The following is a 20,893-nucleotide window of genomic DNA, read 5'->3' as shown; positions in this document are numbered from 1 at the left end:
GACTTACCTTTCTAACAATACTGTCTTCTACATTTGATTTTTTATTGCTGCCCTGTTTACCCATTAAAGTAATCTCTAGTTGACAGAAAGGCTTCGGTAAAATATCACACTGTGTAAAGAATTTTCGCCATTCAACAATGTAAGCTTTTAGCAAAGCTGTATCATCTTGATGGCTCAGTACTCGCTGAAAAAAAGAGAATCAATTTTAAATAAATACAAGTGCTAAAAGAAAAATAAAACATATTCATGCCATCATAAATTTAGGTTATTGTATACTCTAAATTATACCTAAAAGAAATTAAAACATATATATATATATATATATATACACACACAAGGAAAAAAAAAACATATCATGCCATAAATTTAAGTTATTGTATACTCTAAATTATACCTAAAAGAAATTAAAACTTATGTATATACGCAAGAAAAAAACTATACTATACTATAGTATAGTTCATTACTATAATGAACATTTTACAATATATACAGATGTTGAATCACTACATGGTATACTAATAAAATGTTATGTGTCAATTATATTTTAATTAAAAAAAAATCCTATATCCTTTTAGCTATTACCTTCCTACTCTCCTCCTTTCTTGCTTGTGCCCTCCTCACCTAGCCCTAAGTAATCACTAATTTATTTTCTGTGTCTATATATTTGCCTGTTCTGGGCTTTCATATGGATGAAACTATATAATATGTAGACTTTTATGACTGACTTCTTTTACACACCACAGTGTTTTCAGGGCTCATCCAAGTAGTATTGTAGGTCAGTACTTTATTCCTAAATACTATTCCATTTCATGGACATAACATATTTTATTTATCTACTTATTCACTGGTGAACATGTGGATCATTTCCAACTTTTGGCTATCATGTACAACGCTACTATAAATGGCTGTCTACCAAAATAAGAAAATGTTCACAAAAAACTTATGCACACTTACCAAAAAAAGAGAGAGAGGATTCAAATATCTCAATTCAGAGATGAAAGAGGAGACACTACAACTGATACCACACATGTAAAAAGGATCATAAGAGACTACTATGAACTACCGAATGCCACCAACAAACTTGACAATCTACTAGAAATGGATAAATTCCTAGAAACATACAATCAACCAAAACCTTTTTGTGAAGAAAAAGAAATGTACACAGATTACCGGTAAGTTATTAATATGTCATTCACAATTTAAAAATTCCCAAGAAGGGAGATTGGTTCAAGATGGTAGAGTAGAAGGACATGTGCTCATCTCCTCCTGCAAGAGCACTGAAATCATAACTAACTGTTGAACAACCTTCAACAGGAGGATGCTGGAACCCACCAAAGAAAGATACAAAAGACAAAGGGAAAGTTGCAACAAGACGGCAGGAGGGGCACAATCACAATAAAATCAAACCCCATACCTATGAGGTGGGCAGCCCACAAACTGGAGAACAATAATACCAAAAAAGTTTTCCCACTATTGTAAAGGTTCTGAGCCCCACATCAAGCTTCCCAGCCTGGAGATTCTGGCAAAGGGACAAGGAATTCCCAGGGAAACTGAAGGCTAGTGGGATTGGATTATAGAACTTCCACAGGACTGTGGAAAACAGACTTTGCTCTCCTGGAGGGCAGACACAAAATCTTGTATGCATAAAGAACGACAAGAAAGGAGTAGTGATCCCATAGGAGATTGAGCCAGACTTACCTGCTACTGTTGGAGGGTCTCTTGCAGAGGTGTGAGGTGGCAGTGGCTCATCATGGCACTGACAGCAGCAATCCTAGGAAGTGCCACTGACACTGGAGGATGCCATGTGCCCTACCATAGAGCCTATAGACTCCAGGGTTCCATCGCTTCAGGCTAAACAACTAACAAGGAGGGAGCACAGCCCATCCATTAGCAGAAAATGGGATTAAAGTTTTACTGATCATGGTGCTGCCCACCAGAGCAAGACTCAGTTTTTCCCACTGACAGTCCCTCCCATGAGGAAGCTTGCCCAATCTTCTTAGACAGCCTCATCCACCAGAGGGCAGACAGAAGAAGCAGGAAGAACTACAATCCTGCAGCCTCCAGAATAAAAACAACAATCACAAAAAGTTAAATAAAATGAAAAGGCAGGGGATTACATCCCAGATGAAGAACAAGATAAAACCCCAGAAAAGCAACTAAATGATATGGAGATAAGCAACCTTCCAGAAAAAGAATTCAGAATTATAACAGTGAAGATGATCCAGGATCTTGGAAAAAGAATGGAGAGGATGCAAGAAATGTTCACCAAAGACCTAGAAGAACTAAATTAAAAACCAACAGAGATAGACAACACACTAGAAAGAATAACAAAATAATTGTGGTAAGAGAATGGATAAGTGACCTGGAAGATGGAATGGCTGAAATCACTGCTGCAAAACAGAATATAAAAAGAAGAACGAAAAAAAAAAAAGGACAGCCTAAAAGACCCCTGGAACAACCTTAAACACACCATTTGTATTATAGAAGTCTCAGAAGGAGAAGAGAGAGAGAGAAAGGACTCAGGAAAGTATTTGAAGAGATAACAGATGAAAACCTCCCTAACATGGGAAAAGAAATAGTCAACAAAGTCTAGGAAGCAGAGAGTCCCAGACAGGATAAACCCAAAGATGAAGACACTGAGACACATAGCAATCAAACTGCCAAAAACTGAAGACAAACATAAAATATTAAAAGCAATAAGGGAAAAATGACACACGCACAAAAGACATACAAAGGAACTCCCATATGATTATCAGCTGATTTCTCAACAGAAACTCTGCAAGTCAGAAGGGAGTGGCACAGTATATTTAAAGTGATGGAAGGAAAGAACCTATAAGCAAGAAAACTCTACCCAGCAAGGATCTTGTTTAGATTTGATGGAAAAATCCAAAGCTTTACAGACAAGCAAAAGTTAAGAGAATTCAGCACCACAAAACCAGCTTTACAACAAATGCTAAAGAAACTTCTCTAAGAAGGAAACACAAGAAAAACAAAAAACATACAAAAATAAGCCCAAAACAATTAAGAAAGTGGTGCCACCAAGGAAGCCCAATAGGATCATACATATTCACAATTATGTTAAATGTAAATGTATTAAATGCATAAGCAAAAGACACAGGCTGGCTGAGTGAATAGAAAAATAAGACCCATATCTACAAGAGACCTACCTCAGATCTAGGGATACTTACAGACTGAAAGTAAACAAATGGGGGAAGGTAGTCCATACAAATGGAAATCAAAAGAAAGCCAGAGTAGCAATATTCATATCAGACAAAACAGACTTTAAAACACAGACTGTTGTAAGAGACAAAGTAGGACAGTACATAATGATCAAGAGATCAATCCAAGAAGAAGATATAACAATTATAAGTAAATATGCACCCAATACAGGAGCACTCAACATATAAGGCAAATACTAATAACCATAAAAGAAGAAATTGACAGCAATACAATAATAGTAGGGGGCTTAACCATCCCACTTTCATCAATGCACAGATCATCCACAGAACATTTATAAGGAAACACAGGCCTTAAAAGAATGACACATTAGATCTGATAGACTTAAGTGATATTTATAGAGCATTCCACCAAAAAGCAGCAGACTATACATTCTTCTCAGTGCACACAGAACATCCTCCAGAACTGATCACACGCTGGGCCACAAGGTGAATCTTGGCAAATTTAAGAAAACTGAAATCATATCCAGTATCTATTCTGATCATAACTCTAAGACTAGAAATAAACAAGGGAAAAAGAAACTGTAAAAAAACACAAACATGTGCCAGCTATACAATATGTTACTAAACAACCAATTGATCACTGAAGAAATCAAAGAGAAAATTAAAAAATACCTAGGGACAATAATGATGAAAGCACAATGGTCCAAAACCTATGGGATAAAGCAAAAGCAGTTCTAAGAAAGTTTACAGCAATACAATCGAGAAACAAGAAAAATCTCAAATAAAGAACCTAAGCTTACACCTAAAGAAACTAGAGAAAGGAGGACAAACAAAACCTAAAGTTAGTAGAAGGAAACAAATTATAAAGATCTTGGCAGAAATAAATAAAATAGAGACAAAACAATCACAAAGGTCAATGAACTGAAAGCTGGCTCTTTGAAAAAATAAACAAAATTGATAAACCTTTAGCCAGACTCAGCAATATAAAAAGGCTGAAGACTCAAAGCAATAAAATTATAAATGAAAAAGAAGTTACAACTGACTCCAAAGAAACACCAAGGATCATATAAGACTACTATGAGCAACTGTATGCTAATAAAATGGACAACCTGGAAGAAATGGACAAATTCTTAGAAAGGTACAGTATCCCTAGACTGAATCAGGAAGAAACAGAAAGTATGAACAGACCAGTCACAAGCACTGAAATTGCAACTGTGACTGTCATTTAGAGAAGATTAACATTTAGAGAAGAGTCCACATCTATGCTTCTGAAACTGTTCCCAAAAAATTGATGAGGAAGGAAAACTTTCAATTTCCAAACTCATTCTATGAGGCCCCCATCGCCTTGATACAAAATCAGACAAAGATACCACACACAAAAAAGAAAATTATAGGCCAGTATCACTGATGAACAAAGATTCAGAAACCCTCAACAAAACACTAGCAATTTGCATCCAACAATACATTAAAAAGATCATTCACCATGATCAAGAGGGATTCATCTCAGGAATACAAGTATTTTTCAATATCTGCACAGCAATCTATATGACACGTCACATCAACAAGTTGAAGAATAAAAACAGTATGATCATCTCAATAGATGCAGAAAATTTTTCACAAAATTCAGAACCCATTTATGATAAAAACTCTCCAGAAAGTGGGCACAGAGGGAACATACCTGAACAGAATAAAGGCCATATACAACAAATCTATAAGTAACATCATATTCAATGGTGAAAAGCTGAAAGTATTTCCTCTAAGATCAGGAAAAAGACAAGGATGTCCACTCTCACCTTTATCCAACATAGTTTTCAAAGTCCTTGCTACAGTAATCAGAGAAGAAAAGAAAGTAAAGGGACTCTAAATTGGAAAAGAAGTTAAACTGTCACTGTTTGCAGATGACGTAATACTATACATAGAAGATCCTAAAGATGCCAACAAAAAACTACTAGTGCTCATCACTGAGTTTAGTAAAGGTGCAGGTTACAAAATTAATACACAGTAATCTGTTGCATTTCTATACACTAACAATGAAAGACTGGAAAGAGAAATTCAAGAAACAATTACATTTACCATCACATCAAAAAGAATAAAATACCTACAAATAAACCTACCTAAAGGGACAAAAGACTTGTACCCCAAAAACTGCAAGACACTGTTGAAAGAAAAAGACAAACAGATGGAAAGTCATACCATGTTCATGTGTTGGAAGAATCAACATTGTCAAAATAACTATACTGCCTAAGGCAATTTACAGATCCAATGCAATCCCTGTCAAATTACCAATGATATTTTTCATAGAACTAGAACAAAAAAAATCTTAAAAACTATACAAAGACACGTAAGATACCAAACAGCCGGGCAACCTTGGTAAAGAAAAACAGAGCTAGAGGAAATCCAGACTCCCTAACTTCAGACTATACTACAAGCTACAGTCATCCAAACAGTATGGTCCTGGCACAAAAAAAACAGAAATATCAATCAATGGAACAGGATAGAAAACCCAGAAATAAATCCATGCACTTACAGTCAATTAATCTATGGCAAAAGAGGCAAGACTACATGTTGAAAAGACACCGTTCAACAAATGGTGCTGGGAAACTGGACAGCTACATGTAAAAAAAAAAAAAAATTAGATAATTCTTTAATACCATATACAAAAATAAGCTCAAAATGGATTAGAGACCTAAATGTGAGACCGGACACTATAAAACTCCTAGAGGAAAACAGGCAGAACACTCTCTAACATAAATGGCAGCAATATCTTTTTTGATCCATCTCACAGAATAATGGAAATAAAAGCAAAAATAAACAAACAGGATGTACTTAAAAGGGTTCGCACAGCAAAGGGAACCATAGAAAAACAAAAAGAGAGCCCACAAACTGGGAGAAATGATGTGGAAAACAAGAGTCTCCAGAACTTACAAATACCTCATGATGCTTAACAACATCAAAACAAACAACCGAATCAAATATTGGGCAGAATAGTTAAATAGGCATTTCTCCAAAGAAGACATACAGATGGCAAAGAGAACATAAAAAGATGTTCAACATCACTAATTTACAGAGAAATGCAAACCAGAACTACAATGAAGTATCACTTCACACCAGTCAAAATGGCTATCATCAAAAAATCCATAAACATAAATGCTGGAGAGGGTTTGGAGAGAAGGTAACCCTCCTACACTGTTGGTGGGAATGTAAACAGGTAGATATACTATAGAGACCAGTATGGAGGTTCCTTAAAAAGAATAAAAATAAAGCTACCATATGACCCTGCAGTCCCATTCCTGAGCATGTATCTGGAGAAAAACATGATCCAAAAAGATATATGCACCTGTGTTCACTGAAGCACTGTTTACAATAGCCAAGACATGGAACCAACCTAAATGCCAGTCAACAGAGGAATGGATAAAGAAGATGTGGACATAAATACAATGGAATATCACTCAGCCATTAGAAAGAGTGAAATAATGCCATTTGTAGCAACATGAATGGACCGAGAGACTGTCACACTGAGTGAAGGAAGACAGAGAAGGAGAAATATAGCACATCCCTTCTACATGGACTCTAAAAAGAAATGATACAAATGAATTTACTTACAAAACAGAAAGACCCATAGACTTAAAAGAACAAACTTATGGTTACCTGTACACACTGCTATATTTAAAATGGATAACCAAAAAATACCTGCTATATAACACATGGAACTCTGTTCAATACTATGTGGCAGTCTGGATGGGAGGGGAGTTTGGGGAAGAACAGGTACATGTATATATGTGGCTGAGTCCCTTTGCTGTTTACCTGAAACTACCACAACACTGTTAATCAGCTATACTCCAATACAAAACAAAAAGTTTAAAAAAATGATCTTGAGAAAACTGGTTAGCTCTTTGGAAAAAGAATGAAGTTAGATCCTTACTCCAAAGTATAATTCAAAATAAATTCCAAATAAACTAAGTGTCCAAAATAAAAAGAACTGGCTAATCAGTTTCTGGATGGAGAAATCCATTACAAACAAAACAAGAAAAGTGGAAGATACTATTAAAAAGATTAATAAAGATTTAGAATCTAAATGTTAAAAAAAATAAAATAAATGATACAAATAAACTTACTTACAAAACAGAAACAGACTCACAGACTTAGAGAACAAACTTAAAGTTGCAAGTGGGTAGGGGAAGAATGTGGGGAAGGGATAAGTAGATATTTCCGGATTGACTTATACACACTGCTATATTTAAAATAGTATTGATGTATGGTAGAAACCCATATACTATTATAAAGCAATTATACTTCAATTAAAAATAAATGCATTTTAAAAAATAATAAAATGGATAACCAACAAGGGCCTACTAAAAAGCACTGTGTAATTCTCCTCAATGTTACGTGGCAGCCTGGATGGGAAGGGACTCTGCAGGAGACAGATACATGTATATGTATGGCTGAGTCCCTCTCTGTTCCCCTGAAACTATCATAACAGTGTTAACTGGCTATATCCCAACACAAAATAAAAAGTTAAAAAAAAAAAAAAAGCTCACAAATACACACAGATCCCAATGGAAAAGGAAACTTCGTTTTCATTCTAATCCACCAATTACAAATGCATTTTGTAGAAAAAAATATTTCCAACAAATAAAGTCCAAGATCAGATGGTTTCACTGCTGAATTTATCAAACATTTAAAGTAGAACTAATACTAATCCTTCTCAAACTCTTTCAAAAAACAGAATAGGAGGGAATACTTCCAAACTCATTTATTAGCCTAGCATTACCCAAATGCCAAAATCAGACAAAGATGCCAAAAGAAAATTACAAATCAGAATCACTGATGAATGTCGATATAAGGAATTCTGAAAAAAATCAGCAAGCCAAATTCCACAGCATCATACACCATGATCAAGTAGGATTTTATTTCAGGCATTTAAGAATAGGTTCACACTTAAAAATTAATGAATGTGATACACCACATTAACAAAATGAATTAAAACCATGATCATCTCAATGGATGCAGAAAAAAGCATTTGACAAAACTCAACACATATTTACGATTAAAAACTTTCAACAAAATGGGTATAGAGGGAATGTACCTCAACTTAATAAAGAACAAGCCCACAGCTAACATTATATTCAATGGTGAAAAGTTGAAAGCTATTCTTCTAAGATCAGGAATAAGACAAGGATGCCTACTCTTACCATTCCTATCCAACACTACTGGAAGCCTTATCCAGAGCAATTAGTTAGGAAAAAGAAAGAAGTAAAACTGTCACTACTTGTAGATGACATGATACTATATATAGAAAACACTACAGACTCCATTAAGTAATAAATTCAGTGAAGTTGCAGGATAGAAAAATCAATATATAAAAATCTCCTGAGTTTTTATACATTAATAACAAACTATCAAAAAGAAATTAGGGGGAAAATATCCCAGTTAAAATCTCATCTGAAAGAACAAAATATCTAAGAATATTAATAAATTTAAGAGGTAAAAGACCTACACTGAAACACTGATAAAAGAAACTAAGACACAAATAAATAAAAAGATATTCTGTGCTTACAGATTGTTAAAATGTCCCTACTACTCAAAGTAGTATAGGTTTGTTATAATACCTATCAGAATTCTAATGACATTTTTCACAGAAATAGAACCAAGAATACTAAATTTGTAGAACTATAAAAGACCCTGAATAGCCAAAGTAGTCCTGAGAAATAACAAAGCTGGAGGCATCATGCTTCCTGACTGCAAATTATTTTACAAAGCTAGTAATTAAAACAGTATGGTACTGGCATAAAAGGGTCTTCCCTGGTGGCTCAGAAATAAAAAATTCTCCTGCCAATCAACAGTGCTACAAAGAGTTGAACATGACTTACCGACTAAACAACAACAAATGGAAAAAAGTGAATACTTTTTCAATAAAGTTTTTGGTGAAAATGAAAAATGCGCCTCTTATTTTTTACTTAAAAAAAAAAGGAACCTTTTGGCCAACTCAATACAGCATGGTGACTACAGTTAGTAATAGAGTACACATTTGAAAGCTGCTAAGAAAAGTAAATCTTAAAAGTTCTCATCATAAGAAAAAAATTGTTTAACTATGTGTGGTGATGGTTATGAAGTAGACTTATTGTGGTGATCATTTTGCAATATGTACATATCATTTTACAAAATATACAAATATCAAATAACTATGTTGTATACCTGAAACTAACATAATGTTATATGTCAATTTATCTAAAACAAAACTTGTACACAAATATTTGTTCACAGCACCATTACTCAAAATAGACAAAAAGTAGTAACACGCCAATGTCTATCAATGACAAATAGGTAAACAAAATACAGCACAGTCATACAATGGAATAGGTCTTTCCCGGTGACTCAGTTGGTAAAGACTCTGCCTGCAACGTGGGAGACCTGGATGCAATCCCTGGGTTGGGAAGATCCCCTGTAGAAGGAAATGGCAACCCACTCCAGTATTCTTGCTTGGAGAATGCCATGGACAGAGGAACCTGGTGGGCTCCATCCAGTCCATGGGATCACAAAGAGTCAGACACACAACTAAGTGACTAACACTTTCACTTTCATACAATGGAGTATTACTCACCCATAAGAAGGAATGAAATAGTGCTAAATGGTACAACATAGATGAAACTTGAAAAACATTACTCCAAGTGAAAGATGCCAGTCATAAAAGGACAAATATTACAGGATTCCATTTAGAGGAAATATCTAGGATAAATAAATCCACAGGAACAGAAAGTAGATGACTGCTTGCCAAAGGCAAGGGGGAGTTTATGGGGGCGTAACTGCTAATGGGTACAGAGTTTCTATTAATATCTGGGCTGATGTATGTGTTAGTCACTCAGTCTTGCCGGACTTTGTGACCCCACAGACTGTAGCCCACTAGGCTCTTCTGTTCATGGAATTCTCCAGGCAAGAATACTGGAGTGGGTTACCATTTCCTTCTCCAATCTGGGCTGATAAAAATATTCTAAAATTAGGCAATAGTTATATAACTTAATGAATATACTAAAACACACAAAATTATACACGTTTTAAAAGGAATTTTCTGGTATGCAAATTTATCTCAATTTTTTTTAAAACAGATCCTAATCTATTTCTCCACTGGACTTTAGCAGGTCCTGTGATTAACTATGACCAACAGAATGCTGCAGATGTGACTCTGATACTTCTGAGCCAAGGTCTCAAGAGGTTTGCAAGACTCCACTATCACCACAAAGACTGGTTTCCTTGAGAACAAGAAACCACATGAGGGGGAAAAAGCCCCAGAAGGAAGCCAGTACAGTGCTAAACACCAGAAATATGAAAAAAGCTCTCTTAGACCATCCAGTCCCTGCAGATCCACCACCTTATTGCTGCCACATTAATAAGCTTAGGCAAACTCAGGTGAGTCTAGCCCAAAATGCTAAGTCACAGAATTACGTACAAATAGAAGAGTTATGTTAATCTTAAAAAAAGAAAAAAATTCAATATCCTAATAACTTTCTAAGCAGTGCACATTTATTTTTACTTCCCTTTTTTGTCATTTAAAATAATGCTATAATAAACATTTTAAGGCTCACTACCTGTCCCATTTGGGAGATTTGGTCCTTCCTAACAAGATAAGCAGAGAGGGCAATGGCACCCCACTCCAGTACTCTTGCCTGGAAAATCCCATGGACAGAGGAGCCTGGTAGGCTGCAGTCCATGAGGTCCCTAAGAGTCGGACACGATTGAGTGACTTCACTTTCACTTTTCACTTTCATGCATTGGAGAAGGAAATGGCAACCCACTCCAGTGTTCTTGCCTGGAGAATCCCAGGGACGGGGCAGCCTGGTGGGCTGCTGTCTATGGGGTCGAACAGAGTCGGACACGACTGAAGCGACTTAGCAGCAGCAGCAGCAACAAGATAAGCCAAAGAAATACAGGAAAACAAGAGAATGGGAAAGACTAGAGATCTCTTCAAGAAAATTAGAGATACCAAGGGAACATTTCATGCAAAGATGAGCTCGATAAAGGACAGAAATGCTATGGACCTAACAAAAGCAGAAGACATTAAGAAGAGGTGGCAAGAATACACAGAAGAACTGTACAAAAAAGATCTTCACGACCCAGATAATCATGATGATGTGATCACTGACCTAGAGCCAGACACCCTGGAATGTGAAGTCAGGTGGGCCTTAGAAAGCATCACCACGAACAAAGCTAGTGGAGGTGATGGAATTCCAGTTGAGCTATTTCAAATCCTGAAAGATGATGCTGTGAAAGTGCTGCACTCAATATGCCAGCAAATTTGGAAAACTCAGCAGTGGCCACAGGACTGGAAAAGATCAGTTTTCCTTCCAATCCCAAAGAAAGGCAATGCCAAAGAATGCTCAAACTACCGCACAATTGCACTCATCTTATATGCTAGTAAAGTCATGCTCAAAATTCTCCAAGCCAGTCTTCAGTAATACGTGAACCATGAACTTCCTGATGTTCAAGCTGGTTTTAGAAAAGGCAGAGGAACCAGAGATCAAATTGCCAACATCCACTGGATCACTGAAAAAGCAAGAGAGTTCCAGAAAAATATCTATTTCTGCTTTATTGACTATGCCAAAACCTTTGACTGTGTGGATCACAATAAACTGTGGAAAATTTTCAAGAGATGGGAATACCAGACCACCTGACCTGCCTTTTGAGAAATCTGTATTCAGGTCAGGAAGCAACAGTTAGAACTGGACATGGAACAACAGACTGGTTCCAAATAGGAAAACGAGTACATCAAGGCTGTATATTGTCACCCTGCTTATTTAACTTATATGCAGAGTACATCATGAGAAACACTGGGCTGGAAGAAGCACAAGCTGGAATCAAGACTGATGGGAGAAATATCAATAACCTCAGATATGCAGATGACACCATCCTTATGGCAGAAAGTGAAAAGGAACTAAAAAGCCTCTTGATGAAAGTGCAAGTGGAGAGTGAAAAAGTTGGCTTAAAGCTCAACATTCAGAAAACGAAGATCATGGCATCCAGTCCCATCACTTCATGGGACATAGATGCGGAAACAGTGGAAACAGTGTCAGACTTTATTTTGGGGGGCTCCAAAATCACTGCAGATGGTGACTGCAACCGTGAAATTAAAAGACACTTACTCCTTGGAAGGAAAGTTATGACCAACATAGATAGCATATTAAAAAGCAGAGATATTACTTTGCCAACAAAGGTCCGTCTAGTCAAGGCTATGGTTTTACCTGTGGTCATGTATGGATGTGAGAGTTGGACTGTGAAGAAAGCTGAGCACCGAAGAATTGATGCTTTTGAACTGTGGTTTTGGAGAAGACTCTTGAGAGTCCCTGGGACTGCAAGGAGATCCAACCGGTCCATTCTGAAGGAGATCAGCCCTGGGATTTCTTTGGAAGGAATGATGCTAAAGCTGAAACTCCAGTACTTTGGCCACCTCATGCGAAGAGTTGACTCACTGGAAAAGAGTCTGATGCTGGGAGGGATTGGGGGCAGGAGGAGAAGGGGACGACAGAGGATGAGATGGCTGGATGGCATCACTGACTCAATGAACGTGAGTCTAAGTGAACTCCGGGAGTTGGTGATGGACAGGGAGGCCTAGCTTGCTGCGATTCATGGGGTCACAAAGAGTCAGATACAACTGAGCAACTGAACTGAACTGAACTGAACAAGATAAGCCGGAGAAGGCGATGGCACCCCACTCTAGTACTCTTGCCTGGAAAATCCCATGGACAGAGAAGCCTGGTAGGCTGCAGTCCATGGGGTCCTGAAGAGTCGGACATGACTGAGTGACTTCACTTTCACTTTTCACTTTCATGCATTGGAGAAGGAAATGGCAACCCACTCCAGTATTCTTGCTTGGAGAATCCCAGGGATGGGGGAGCCTGGTGGGCTACCGTCTATGGGGTCGCACAGAGTTGGACATGACTGAAGTGACTTAGCAGCAGCAGCAACAAGATAAGCTCAATTAGTCTAGTAATTGAGTTTACTAAACTCACAAAGCTGTATCTTCTTAAAAGTTTTGAAAATGTTTTAAAATTATATACTTATGTTTGGCACTGCTGGTCCTGAAATTTAACAGCTCTGAATTACTGGCGCTAAATCCTAGCTTCAAGTTCTTGCTAAGGCCTACATTCCAAACTGTTTCCGATCAAGTTACAGTGGAACACTTAATATATTTTGTTTTCTAGTATGGAATATATTTCTAAATATTTCTAAGATGATTCCTTCTGAGCCCATTTCCAGAAACTAAAGAATAATACTCTATTGATTTGAAATAAACATGATTTATCTTCATCAAAAGTCATTAACAGGTAAGCTGATATGCTTTCCAATGCAAGAAGAAACCATTTTTCCTTAAACAGTTCTAGAAAAATGTATGTTTTGATTAAATTGTGATTTGAAAGATTTAATTTTTCTAAGCAAACGAGATGATTTATTTTCATTAAAAGATAATTTTCTTATAATTTTATAATTTTCTTATAAAACTCTAATTTTTAAAAAATCACTGATCAACATGGCAGAATTAATGGTATCAAGAACAAGACATTTCATTTTGTAAGTAATATCCAATGTGACATCATCCTTATGTCATCAGAATTAAATATATACCAATCATATATTCAATTTCAGTATCTTCCTTCAAGTCATATATTCATTTTTAATTTCCAACTGCTAACACATTAATATTCAACAAAATTTCTAACAGACTTTTACTAATGTTGTACAAGATAATGATGCAAAAATTCAAATAAAGAATAAGAAATTCTAACTCTATTTTTCAAACTTTATTTTATAGAAAGGAAATTAACCTTATGTTCTTAGGCCTTCTTCAAAGTGATAAACAATGCATCAGTGATGCCAGAGTTGATCTGAAATAACACTTTACCTCTGCATTAATTTTTCCCAAAAGACAAAAAGTGTCAGTAAAGACAAAACAAACAAATACCTAAATGAGCTCTGCCTTCATTTTAATATTAAACATGTGTACACAGTACCAACCCAAGAGTACTGAATTTCAGCTCATCAGGAGCAATGCAAAGGACAGTCCAAGAATTATACAGTCAGACAATTATTCAGAATCGAAAAAAACTACTTTCAGCCTGAAAACAGGTATTAATTGTGAGAAAAGAAAAGATTTATGTGGACTGATGTGTGGCCAATAATAATGGTGGGGGGATTCTTAAGAATGTATAAGAATGAAATTCTTTATGGCATCTTTTAATTGAGGTAACTAAATATTCGTTTGAAAGAAATGCCACTGTGGGAGGAGACAACAATAAATGACTATCATTTCATTAAAAAATTTTAACTAGCAAGTGTGTCAAAAGTTTATGTGATATTTTAAAATTACTTCAGGATGATACTGAGTAAAGTCTTAAACAATATATAGATACAAAACTTACTGCCTGTGCTTGCTTAATAAACTCAAGAATATCTTCTTTCAAAGCCTGATGAATTTTTGCTGGGCCTTTATCATCCCAGAGACAGACTGCATGTACATCCCTGCAAAAAATAAAGCAGGTAAACAAACATTAACACTGGAACAAGAACAAACACAAAACTGTTTTGTTTCAATACGGTTTCCATGGATCATGCACTAAGTTAAATGCCACTTTATTGATTAAATTTATAAATTACAAAAGCATCTCCTAATCAGACTTCCAAAGTTAAATACTACCAAAATTTTCTTGTGCAAAGACAAATATTTTACACAGCAATTATCACTGTGTCTCCTTTATTTAGAATACACATATACTCACTGCTGATTCTCGTTACTATACAGCAGAAACTAACACAACATTGTAAAGCAATTACAGTCCATTTAAAAGATAAATCTAAAATTGATTCAAAAAAAAAAAAACAAATAGTGGGCTTCTCTGGAAGCTTGGTGGAAAGAATCTGCCTGTGTCTGATCACCTAAGTGAAAAGAGTCAAATATGACTTAGCGACTAAACAACAACAAAATAAACAGAAACAAAAGCTCTTTAAACTCTAAAGCTGACATATTTTACCCAAAAGGTCATTCATTATAGAAACATATTTAATATTAATACATGTTCACAGAATGAGTTTTTTAATTACTACATAGTAGAGCAGGGAAACATACTAAAACCTAGAGTCTCATACTGTGTGTATGGGTGCTGATTCACATTACTGTACAGCAGAAACACAACATTGTAAAACAGTTACAGTAAAGCAATCACACACAAGCACTAATTGCCTGGAAAAGTTGCCATTTCCTTCTTCAGGGGATCTTCTCCACCCAGGGACTGAACCTCAGTCTCTTGTGTCTCCTGCATTGGCAGGCAGGTTCTTTACCAGCTGAGCCACCAGGGAATATAGTCTTATACTGGGGATTCTCTTACTCAAAAAATGTTCCCCAGTACTTTATAGAGCCCTATATACATTTTAAAATCTACATTATGATTAAAAAAAAAAGGCCAAAAAAATTATCTCTAGAATTCTAACATATAATAATGGCCAAATAGTTGGTTTTATATTCAGATTCTTAGGGGCATAATCATAACCCAAAGTTTCACCTATATATTAATTTGAACTTGTTTTCATCATTTGTTGAATTCAGCTTAATAGTGGTATCTGGTCCAGAGTAGATGTAGTTAAGCACATAAATATTTGTTAAATAACAACATAATAGGTAACATCCAACTGCTCATGCTGTACTAAATCGCTTCAGTCATGTCTGACTCTTTGCAACCCTATGGACTATAGCCGGTCAGGCTCCTCTTCCATGGAACTCTCCAGGCAAGAACACTGGAGTGGGTTGCCATGCCCTTCTCCAAGGGATCTTCCCAACCCAAGGATCGAACCCACGTCTCTTCCATCTCCTGCACGGGGGAGACAGGTTTTTTTTTTTTTTACCACTAGCACCACCTGAGAAGCCTCATCCAACTGCTTGTGTGTCAGCTGCTCAGCTGTGTCAGGTTCTTTGCAATTTCATGGATTGGGGCCTGCCAGGCTCCTCTGTCCATGGGATTTCCAGGCAAGAATACTCGAGTGGGTTGCCATTCCCTTTTCCAGGGGATATTCCCGACCCAGGGATAGAACACAGGTCTCCTGCATTGCAGGCAGATTCTTTATCATCTGAACCACCAGGGAAAGCCCTCCAACTGCTTCAGTTCAGTTCAGTCACTCAGTCGTGTCCGACTTGCTGCTGCTGCTGCTAAGTTGCTTCAGTCGTGTCCGACTCTGTGCGACCCCATAGACGGCAGTCCACCAGGCTCCCCCGTCCCTGGGATTCTCCAGGCAAGAACACTGGAGTGGGTTGCCATTTCCTTTTCCGTGGGAAAGGTACACTGACTTTAATTCAGTTAAGTTAAAAGTGAAAGGGAAGTCGCTCAGTCGTGTCGGACTCTAGCGACCCCATGGACTGCAGCCTACCAGGCTCCTCCATCCATGGGATTTTCCAGGCAAAAGTACTGGAGTGGGGTGCCATTGCCTTCTCACTTGCAATCCCATGAATTGCAGCATGCCAGGCCTCCCTGTCCATCACCAACTCCCGGAGTTCACTCAAACTCATGTCCATCGAGTCAGTGATGCCATCCAGCCATCTCATCCTCTGTCGTCCCCTTCTCCTCCTGCCCCCAATCCCTCCCAGCATCAGACTCTTTTCCAATGAGTCAACTCTTCACATGATGTGGCCAAGGTACTGGAGTTTCAGCTTTAACATCATTCCTTCCAAAGAACACCTAGGACTGATCTCCTTTAGAATGGACTGGTTGGATCTCCTTGTAGTCCATGGGACTCTCAAGAGTCTTCTCCAACACCACAGTTCAAAAGCATCAATTCTTCAGTGCTCAGCTTTCTTCACAGTCCAACTCTCACATCCATACATGACCACAGGAGAAACCATAGCCTTGACTAGGCGGACCTTTGTTGGCAAAGTAATGTCTCAGCTTTTTAATATGCTATCTAGGTTGGTTATAACTTTCCTTCCAAGGAATAAGCGTCTTTTAATTTCATGGCTGCAATCACCATCTGCAGTGATTTTGGAGCCCCCCAAAATAAAGTCTGCCACTATTTCCACTGTTTCCCCATCTATTTCCCAACTGCTTACTATATGCTAAATACTATTCTAAGCTATTTTAACTCAACTTTCACAGCAACTCTGATATAGTACAATTTTATTGCTATCTTAGAGATGGGGAAACTGAGGTAAAGAAAGGTTATGTAACATTCCCAAGATTACACAGCTAGTATATAGTGAACACAGGCAACTGGGCTCCAGAGCTCACATCAAACTGTTTTCTCTTAATTTACTCTTGCACCTCTCCAAACCATCCAACAGTCCAACAGTAGCTAAAATGACCTTCATAAAATTCAAATTACATCTTATTGCCTCTGTATTTGTGGCTTTCCAGGAGGTGCCAGAGGTAAAGAACCTGCCTGCCAATGTAGGAGACTTAAGAGACTTGGGGTTTGATTCCTGGGTCAGGAAGATCCCCTGGAGGAGGAAATGGCAACTCATTCCAGTATTCTTGCCTGGAAAATTTCCCTGTGGGAAAGAGTAGGAAGAAAGAAGGTTGAGTAGCAAGAGTCTTAAGACTACAGTTTCAAGAAAATTTTGTAAAGAAAGTTTTGAAGCGTTCTGGAGCACAAGTCACTCGTCAGCAGAGTCCCCTAGCTCTCTAAAATAGGACTACCTTAGTATCCCTGCTTACTCAGACCCACTGTGGCACATGCTGGAAAGGCTCAAATGTGACTTGAGTCTCATAAGGGCAAGAGAGAATGGTGTGGCACTGGGTACCCAAGAAAGAGCCAAACTTGTGATCCACATGTCTTCTCCAGCTCCCTTTCCTCAACTTCCAGGTACTTCTGTATGTTGTTATATCATGGAAGAAGATCGGCAATACACTGTAGATCACTAGGGTGTACACAGTGAACTATTAACCACTCAATGTGCATGTCAAGTGTGAAGCAAGAAACTGGGCAAACTTTTTTTTATTCATTCAGTCTTATTGTATCCATCACCTAAGTGTCTGTGCAATTTGGACATTTCCATCCATCACCACTACCACAGTCAAAATTACCATCTTCTCTTACTTAATTTACTGTAACACAAACTTGCATGTATTGACTGCCAAGGACTTTACACATACTGACCTATGTATTAGTTTAGGTCTTCTGAGAAACAGCCGGGATCAGACATGGCAAAAGATTTATTGAAGGTAATGCCTGTGAGGGGTTCCCTGGTGGCTTAGTGGTAAACAATTCACCTACCAATGCAGGAGACAGATTTGATCCCTGGCTTGGGAGTATCCCCTGGAGAAAGAAATCGCAATTCACTCCAGTATTCTGGCCTGGACACTACCATGGACAGAAGTGGCTACAGTCCATGGGGGTCACAAAGAGTAGGACACGACCGAGTGACTGAGCACACGTGCAATGTTTGTGAGGGACAATGGGAAGTGAGTTACATGAAGCTGGGCGAGAGAGAAGCCCACAATGCCAGTCTGAGCCCTGTGGGAAAGAGTAGGAAGAAAGAAGGTTGAGTAGCAAGAGTCTTAAGACTACAGTTTCAAGAAAATTTTGTAAAGAAAGTTTTGAAGCGTTCTGGAGCACAAGTCACTCGTCAGCAGAGTCCCCTAGCTCTCTAAAATAGGACTACCTTAGTATCCCTGCTTACTCAGACCCACTGTGGCACATGCTGGAAAGGCTCAAATGTGACTTGAGTCTCATAAGGGCAAGAGAGAATGGTGTGGCACTGGGTACCCAAGAAAGAGCCAAACTTGTGATCCACATGTCTTCTCCAGCTCCCTTTCCTCAACTTCCAGGTACTTCTGTATGTTGTTATATCATGGAAGAAGATCGGCAATACACTCTTTCCTGTTTGAAACACAATACTTCTCACCACCACACGACAGAACATGTTGAGGCTCCTGGCCAATTCTCATACACATTTTGAGGAATATAATATATATTGTGCTGGCCAAGAAGTTCATTGGGTTTTTTTCTGTAAGATATTATGGAAAAACCCAGAAGAATTTTTGGCTAATCCAATTCTTGAAAAGTATATGATAATACCCTTAAAGCCCTTTATGTTCCTCTCTCTAATCCTACTCTCTCATTCCTCCCCAAAAGTAACTAAGTCTGAATTTGCTGTTTTAGGTTTTCAAGTTTTACAACACACTATGAGGGTTTCTGATTACAGAAATATATCAAATAATATTTTCAAATAATTTTTTTTACTCAACGTGTTTCTGATATTTACCCACGAAAGTGCATTAGTTCTGGTTCGTCTGTTACATCAAATGGTACTTCAACATAAAAGGGAAGGAATTATGGATGAGCAATAAACATCTGAAATTAAGTCTGAATGAATAAGAACACACCGTCTTGGAACAGATAATCAAAGTGCTTTTAAAAAGGGACCTGGTGGACTTCCCAAGTGGTCCAATGGTTAAGAATCCGCTTGCCAATGCAGGAGACTCCGGTTCAATCCTTGACTTGAGAAGATCCCACTTGCCAACAAAGTCCATGTGCCACAACCACTGAGCCTGTTCTCTAGAGCTCACAACCCACAACTAATGATCCCTTGATCTGTAACTAACGAGCCTGCATGCCTAGAGCCCATGCTCCACAACAAGAGAAGCCACCGCACCACGACAAAGTATCCTGCGCTCACCGCAACTAGAGAAAGCTCATGCACAGCAACAAAGACCCAAAGCAACCAAAAACTAAATATTTTTTTAAAAGTAAAGGAAATTGTTTTTAAATACTTAAGTATATTAAAAAAGTCAAGGAGCTGGGAAATGGGAGAATGATGAAGTAAAAACTTTTTTTAAGATTTAAGTGGAGAGACAGAAAGGATGACAAAAGAAGCAAGAGGTAAGAAGTATTTCAAAGGTTTCAACTTCTTTAGGTTAAAAAGATGGAGAAGGCAATGGCACCCCACTCCAGTACTCTTGCCTGGAAAATCCCATGGACGGAGGAGCCTGGTAGGCTGCAGTCCATGGCGTCGCTGAGGGTCAGACACGACTGAGCGATTTCACTTTCACTTTTTACTTTCATGCATTGGAGAAGGAAATGGCAACCCACTCCAGTGTTCTTGCCTGGAGAATTCCAGGGACGGGGGAGCCTGGTGGGCTGCCGTCTATGGGGTCGCACAGAGTCGGACACGACTGAAGTGACTTAGCAGCAGCAGCAGGTTAAGAAGAAAAGAGAAATACTGTGACCGTGATGCAAAAAATAGGTATGCTGCTTTTAATTAACAGTAGTACCATATACTACTTTTCTTTTTTGCCACATGGCAGGACATGTGGGATCATATTGAACCGGCACTTGAACCGGCACCTTTTGTAGTGAAAGCATGGACTCCTAACCATGAGGGAAGGTCCAATACCATATACTTCTGATTAAGAGTGAAAAGCAGAAAGGAACCACTCATGGAAGTAACTTTCAGATTAACAAAAAAAGGAAAAGGAAAAATGAAGAAACAATAGTATTTAAAAAGTGGTAAATTATAGAAGGAATAAAAAGTATATCAGTTATAATATTAAACCTAAATAAACCATCCCAATAGAAGAGAATATACCTTTCAAAAGGACAGATACTATGATTCTACTTTGTGAGGTACCTAGAATAGATAAATTCAGAGACAAAAAGCAGAATGAAGGTTACCAAAGGCTGGGGGAAAGAGGTACAGGTATTATTTAATTGGTACAGAGCCTCTGCTTGAGATGTGAATGTTC

The 20,893-nt window shown here is 37.8% G+C and overlaps 1 protein-coding gene across 4 annotated transcripts in view; it reads right to left on the bottom strand.

Annotated features, from left to right (window-relative positions):
• CUL5 (cullin 5) overlaps positions 1 to 20,893 on the bottom strand; it is a 126,756-nt gene that overhangs the window by 60,505 nt on the left and 45,358 nt on the right. For 3 of the 4 annotated variants that reach the window (XM_061440220.1, XM_061440219.1, XM_061440221.1), the window contains 2 exons: positions 14,588 to 14,687; positions 8 to 184 (listed from right to left, as the gene is read on the bottom strand). In XM_061440220.1, the coding sequence (XP_061296204.1) occupies positions 8 to 184; positions 14,588 to 14,687 (277 nt within the window). The remainder of the gene's footprint in view (positions 1 to 7; positions 185 to 14,587; positions 14,688 to 20,893) is intronic. The other variant, XM_061440222.1, reaches the window with a different exon arrangement.

Source organism: Bos javanicus, chromosome 15 (genome assembly GCF_032452875.1).
Source record: "Bos javanicus breed banteng chromosome 15, ARS-OSU_banteng_1.0, whole genome shotgun sequence".
NCBI classification, from domain to species: domain Eukaryota; kingdom Metazoa; phylum Chordata; class Mammalia; order Artiodactyla; family Bovidae; genus Bos; species Bos javanicus.
This window is presented reverse-complemented; position numbering and strand designations above follow the sequence as displayed.